This window comes from Hyperoodon ampullatus, assembly GCF_949752795.1.
Source record: "Hyperoodon ampullatus genome assembly, chromosome: 1".
Lineage (NCBI taxonomy): Eukaryota > Metazoa > Chordata > Mammalia > Artiodactyla > Ziphiidae > Hyperoodon > Hyperoodon ampullatus.
This window is the reverse complement of record NC_136914.1, coordinates 46961310-46968337: the sequence shown is the minus strand read 5'-3', so window position 1 is coordinate 46968337 and position 7028 is coordinate 46961310. Positions and strand designations below refer to the sequence as shown.

The 7028-nt window shown below is 44.1% G+C and overlaps 1 protein-coding gene across 1 annotated transcript; it reads left to right on the top strand.

Moving 5' to 3' along the window:
• Window positions 1-6314: 6314 nt before the first annotated feature.
• Window positions 6315-6533, top strand: LOC307055824 (SNRPN upstream reading frame protein; the record flags this gene model as incomplete). Its single annotated transcript, XM_079708085.1, has 1 exon — window positions 6315-6533. The coding sequence occupies one exon, from the start codon at window positions 6315-6317 to the stop codon at window positions 6531-6533; it is 219 nt and encodes a 72-aa protein (XP_079564211.1).
• Window positions 6534-7028: the final 495 nt, after the last annotated feature.

Below are 7028 nucleotides of genomic sequence, written 5' to 3'. Positions count from 1 at the left end.
TTCTTCTTGGATTTATTCTGTATGGGACTCTCTGTGCCTCCTGGACTTGATTAACTATTTCCTTTCCCATATTAGGGAAGTTTTCAACTATAATCTCTTCAAATATTTTCTCAGTCCCTTTCTTTTTCTCTTCTTCTTCTGGAACCCCTATAATTCGAATGTTGGTGCGTTTAATGTTGTCCCAGAGGTCTCTGAGACTGTCCTCTGTTCTTTTCATTCTTTTTTGTTTATTTTGCTCTGCATCAGTTATTTCCACTATTTTATCTTCCACCTCACTTATCCGTTCTTCTGCCTCAGTTATTCTGCTATTGATCCCATCTAGAGTATTTTTCATTTCATTTATTGTGTTTTTAATCGATGCTTGATTCATCTTTAGTTCTTCTAGGTCCTTGTTAACTGTTTCTTGCATATTGTCTATTCTATTTCCAAGATTATGGATCTGGGAAATAGAATCTTGGATCAGCTTTACTATCATTATTCTGAATTCTTTTTCAGGTAGACTGCCTATTACCTCTTCATTTGTTAGGTCTGGTAGGTTTTTATTTTGCTCCTTCACCTGCTGTGTGTTTTTCTGCTTTCTCATTTTGCTTATGTTACTGTGTTTGGGGTCTCCTTTTTGCAGGCTGCAGATTCGTAGTTCCCGTTGTTTTTGGTGTCTGTCCCCCGTGGCTAAGGTTTTTTCAGTAGGTTGTGTAGGCTTCCTGGTGGGGGGGACTAATGCCTGTGTTCTGGTGGTTGAGGCTCGATCTTGTCTTTCTGGTGGACAAGTCCACGTCTGGTGGTGTGTTTTGGGGTGCCTGTGGCCTTATTATGTTTTTAGGTAGCCTCTCTGCTAATGGGTGGGGTTGTGTTCCTGCCTTGCTAGTTGCTTGGCATAGGGTGACCAGCACTGTAGCTTGCTGGTCGTTGACTGAAGCTGGGTGCTGGTGTTGAGATGGAGATCCCTGGGAGATTTTCGCTGCTTGATATTATGTGGAGCTGGGAGGTCTCTTGTGGACCCGTGTCCTGAAGTTGGCTCTCCCACCTCAGAGGCACAGCACTAACTCCTGGCTGCAGCACCAAGAGCCTTTCATCCACCCGGCTCAGAATAACAGTGAGAAAAAGTAGAAAGAAATAATTAGTAGAAGAAAGAAAGAGAGATTGAAAGAAAGGAAGAAAGGAAGGAAGGAACGAAGAAAGAAAGAAAGGAGGGAGGGAGGAAGGATGGAAAGAAAGAAGGAAAGAAAGGAGGGAGGGAGGGAGGAAGGAAAGAAAGAAAGAAAGACAGGAGGGAGGGAGGGAGGGAGGAAGGAAAGAAAAAGAAAGTGGAAAGAAGAAGGGTGGGAGGGAGGGAGGGATGGGGGAAAGAAAAAGAAAGAAGGAAAGGAGGAGCAGAGGGAGGGAGGGAGGAAGGGAAGGGAGGAAAAAAAGAAAGAGCAGGTAAAGTAAAATAGAATAAAGTATGAAATATAGTAGCGTTATTAAAATTAAAAAGTAATTATTGAAAAAAAAAACACGGACCGATAGAACCCTGGGACATACGGCGGAAGCACAGCTATACAGAGAGAATCTTACACAGAAGATTACACATACACATTCACAAAAAGAGAGCAGGGGGAAAAATCAAAAATCTTGCTCTCCAAGTCCACCTCCTCGATTTGGGATAATTCGTTGTAAAAAGAGGAAAAGGGCGAAAAGTCTGAAATCTTGCTAAGTCCACCTCCTTAATTTGAGATAATTCGTTGTAAAAAGAGGGAAAAAAGGGAGGAAAGTCTTAAATCTTGTCCTCAAAGTCCACTTCCTCAATTTGGGATGATTCGCTGTCCATTCATGCACTCCACAGACGCAGGGCACATCAAATGGACCGTGGAGCTTTAATCCGTTGCCTCCGAGGCTGCACAGAGAGATTTCCCTGTCTCTGCTCTCACAACTCCCTGGTCTCAGCCTTGGACCTGGCCCCGCCTCTGCGCGTAGGTCGCCGGAGGGCGTCCGTTCTTCGCTCAGACAGGATGGGTTTAAAGGAGCCGCTGATTCGGGGGCTCTGGCTCACTCAGGCAGAGGGGAGGGAGGGGAATGCCCTCTCCTCGCGCAGCAGGCAACAAAAGGGAAAAAAGTCTCTTGCCGCTCCGGTAGCTCCAGACCCTTTCCCCGGACTCCCTCCGGGCTAGCACTAACCCCTTCAGGGTCTCTTCCTGCCGCCAGCCCCAGTCCTCTCCCTGCGCTCCGACTGAAAGCCGATACCCGAGCCTCAGCTCCCAGCCCCGCCCGCCCTGGCGGCCGAACAGACAAGCCTCTCGGGCTGGTGTGTGCCTGAGGGCACCGATCCTCTGTGCCAAAATCTCTCTGCTTTGCCCTCCGCACCCCTGTTGCTGTGCTCTCCTCCGCTACTCCGAAGCTTTCCCCCTCCGCCACCTGCAGTCTCCGCCCTCGAAGGGGCTTGTAGTGTGTAGAAACCTTCCCTCCTTCACGGCTCCCTCCCACTGGTGCAGGTCCCGTCCATATCCTATTGTCTCTGTTTATTCTTTTTTTCTTTTGACCTACCCAGGTATGTGGGGAGTTTCTTGCCTTTTGGGGGGGTCTGAGGTCTTCTGTCAGCGTTCAGTAGGTGTTCTGTTGGAGTTGTTCCACGTGTAGATGAATTTCTGATGTATCTGTGGGGAGGAAGGTGATCTCCGCGTCTTACTCTTCCGCCATCTTCCTCGCTGGTCCCCATCTTCCCTGTCTTGATATGAGGTCTCTGTTCTGATTGTTTTATTGTTTGGTAGTATTTACTCTTTTTTCTTTTCTTTTCTTTCTTTCTTTCTTTTTTTTTTGGCTGCACCTGCGCCGCTTGTGGGATCTTAGTTCCCTGACTAGGGATTGAACCCGCGCACTCTACTTGGCAGTGAAAGCATGGAGTCCTAACCATTGGAGCGCCAGGGAATTTCCTGTTCGTATTTACTCTTAAGTGGTCACTCAGATGCTGTGCATGGGTAACAAACCTGTGAATCTGTGCACATTCACAAATATCTTTCTGTCATCCTGACAGTTAAATGGGATTTTGTCTGAGCTGCTGTCCTTTTCCCTCAGTAACCTGCAAATGTTATTCCACAGTTTTCTAGCTTCCAGGATTTCAGATAAGTTCAGTGCCAGTGATTTCTCTCTCTCCCTCTCTCTTCCCCTTCCTCTTTTTTCCTTCCTTTCTCCCTCCCTCCTCCATTCTCTCTCTCCCTGTTTTTCCCTTTCTCTCTCTTTCTTTCTTCCCTTTGAGAGACTAAATATGCAAACAGGCAATGGCAAGACCATATATGAAAATAAAACTCTGACCCACAATCTGTAGCAACCGGTCCAAAAAATCAACTCACTATCTGCAGCAACCCTTCTAGGATCCAAACAACAACTCCTGTAGCCATCAGCCCCAAACAGCCACTACCTGATCAATAACTACCAGATTCCCGAGTAGTTTAATTTCTAATTTAATTTCTAATTTAATTTAATTTAGTAATTTAATTTCTAATTTAATTTCTCATTAACTTCTAATTTATGACTCACCAGAGAAGGAAAAATATGCCCCCTTAACCAATCACATGGGATACCCCACTTCAAGTTAGGCTGCTGACAACCCCCTCAGGTCCACAGCCTCCAATCAGGGAACACTTAAATTCCTTTTTTCCCACTATAAAGCTTTCTCTGCCTGCCTCTGACTCGCTGTCAAACACAAGTGATGGTGACCAACTCCCTTGCTATAGAAAGTTCTGAATAAATAGCGTTTACTTGTGGTCATCTGGTTGGTCTTCCTGTCTGTTTCCAACTATCTTCCTCCTTTTTCTCCCCTGCCCCTCCTCTCCCTCTTCTTCCCCTCCCCCACCTCCCTGTCCTCCTCATTGTTCTTCTTGTTTTTCCTATTCTTTTCGTAGGAAATTTGTTCTTTCCACCTGGAAGTTTTTAAGATCTTTTCTTTACAGGAATTTCCCTCAAATGTGCCTAGGTGTGTCTTTTTTCATTGATCTTACCCGAAATTCAGTGACCCCTTTTATCTGCAAATGCAAGTCTATCTTCAGGTCAGGGAAATTTTCTAGTATTATTTGTTTAATATTATCTTCCTTTTATCGTTTCCTTTGTTTCCTTCTGGAACTCCAACTAGTCATATATCAGGTCTCTTGGGTTTACCTTCAAAGTGACTTGCCTTTTTCATCATAATTTCTCTCTTTATATTTTCGCTCTGTTTTGAGATATCTCTTCCACTTTTCAGGCCACTTAGCAAGATTCAGTTCTCCTTCAATATATCTTCAATGTTGTATTTAAAAACCATGATTTTCATATGTCTACTTGTGTAAAAATGTTATAGCTGCTTTATTTATAATAGCCCCAAGTGAAAACAAAAAAAGTTGTCAGGAAAGTGGGTAAACAAAGTGTGATATATTCATTCAATAGAACACTACTCAGCATCAAAAAGAAAAACTACAGATATGTGCAACAACATGAATGACTCTCAAAAACAATATGTTGAGTGAAAGAAACCAGACGTTAAAAAAATACATGTAATAAGTTTCCATCTCATGAAGTTATGAATTAGAAAAAACTAATCCATGTTGATAGAAAATCAGAAAGTGCTTGAGGAGGAGGAAATGGAGAAAGGTAGGAATTTACTGGGAAGCAGCAGGAAGTGGAGGTGACGGAAATGTGCCATATGTTGGTAGGCGTGTGGGTTACATGGGGTGTATGGATTTATCAAAGTTTATCAAAGTATACATTTAAGATCTGTGCATTTCACTGAGTGTAAAACCTTAATTTAAAAAGGGAACAAAATCATGCTTTTTGTTCCATAGTCTTGTGTGTATGTTTTGAATTTAGTCTTCTTGAATGCTTTTATTTATGTATTTTTTATATTTATTTACAGTTAAGGTGTCTTCTGTCTTCTCTACTAGTTTCAAAGGCCAGTGCTCTTCCAGCCTCAGAGGAAGAGATGCTCGAACACAACTGTTATGCTTCCCCAAAGCTCCTCTGGTATCAAGATGACCAACAGATCCTCTTAATAATAGTGCCCGGGCAGGACTTATCCTTCCACTTGGAGGTCTATGCATCTTCACAGGCTACACTCTCTTCACTATCTAGTGTGTTCTGACCCTCTTACCTTGCTATCTCTAGACTCCCTGTAACCTGAGGCTTCATTTGTGCCATCTAGTGCCCACCATGTCCTTCTGCTTGTTCCCTTGTGTTCATGTTTCAAGTGGGGTTATATAGTTGAAAGTGAGTGAAAGAGATGTGCTAGCTTGATTGATTTCTATAAACCACCCAGTACCCAGAACTATGTCCTTTGTATTAAGTAATCACTCAAAAAATACTTGTTAAATTGAGTAAAGAACATAGTTGGATAAATAGGAGACCTAGAAAATCTCAGCATCATTGAATGTGCTGGTGTTTCCATCTAAATCTCCCTTCTCTGGGGGTGGCACTAAAATCAAGGAGTATATAAATCCAAAGGCTGAGTAGGAACTAATGTGGGTAAGGTGGAGAAGATGATCCAAATCTGCCACCAACTGTGGCAACAACCAGAAGCAGATATTAAACTCGAGTCATAAAGCAAGAGTTCTGAGAGCTAGTAAGACAAATAGGAAGGGGTGGGTTAAGAGAGTAAGTAGAAGGACTATCCTGGGTAAAACCTGTGATAAGCACTGTGGTCCAACAATAGAGACCCTCTGACTCTCTTAATAAAATAACACCTGGAGGACTTCCAGCTTCTGCCTAGCTGGAGGGAGCTGCAAAAAAGCATTGCCCCCTCCACACAACAATAATCTAGGCAATCTATAAAATCATAATTTTTATTAAGCTAATCAACAATCTGAGGTCATAGGGCAACCCACTAACTTGAAATCTAAGGAAAGACAGGTGCTTCTAAACACAGATGAGACGCAGGCACTGTGTCATCTATGGCAGAGCATGGGAAGGAAGATGGGGCAGCCATACAAACAAGAAGGAAGAATTCTGCTAAATTTTTAAATAAATTGCTAAAGACTGAGTGTGGGCTGGCATGCTTGTAGAACACCATGGAAGCCACAGTCATAAAAGGAGTTCACATCTATTCACAGGCTCTTCTCCAGAGACCACCACTGGGAAGCCAGGACAAAGACTGGGGGCAGGGTGGTAGGTAAGGAAAAGACTCCTGGGTCCTTCAAGCCTAGAGGAGAGGAGTGGCTGCCATTGCAGGAAAGGCAGGAAGAAACCCAGACACTTCTCCCTCAAGGAACAAAAGACTTAGGGCGTATTTCTTGGTGCCGCCCCGGCAAAGGCCGTGTAGAGTGGAGCTGCTGCCGGAGATGCCTAACGGTGTGTTCTGAGGAGCGGCCAGCGGCGCGATGGAGCGGGCCAGGGACCGTTTACACCTGAGATGGACCACAGAACAGCACGTACCAGAGATAGAAGTCCAAGTCAAACGGAGAAGAACAGCCTCACTGAGCAACCAGGAGTGTCACCTGTATCCAAGGCGATTTCAGCAGCAGCAGCAAGTACCTGTGGTGGATTTCCAGGCGGAACTGAGACAGGCATTCTTAGCTGAGACACCAAGAGGTGGTTAAAGCAGTATTGGAACACCCAAGTAGCTGATTCCAAGAGAGCAAACAAAACAAAACAGGTTAGAGCTGATGCAGTCGTGATCAAGAATAAAGAACTAATTAAAGGGTAGGGTGTTTGGAGGTCATTTAATTATTTGGGATATGTCCAAAGAAATTTTTTTTTCTTAAAGGCTTCATACAAATAAACACATAGCAGAAAGTTTAAAAAAGTAAAAGCAGGATCTTAATGCTTTTACCCTGATACTTGTCATGTATTACTTTTCAGACATTGTATAGTCCTTGCTTTTTTAGGTAGTTTTTTTTTTTTTTTTTTTTTTGTGGTACGTGGGCCTCTCACTGTTGTGGCCTCTCCCGTTGTGGAGCACAGGCTCCGGACGCGCAGGCTCAGCGGCCATGGCTCACGGGCCTAGCCACTCTGCGGCGTGTGGAATCTTCCCAGACTGGGGCACGAACCCGTGTCCCCTGCATTGGCAGGTGGACTCTCAACCACTGTGCCAC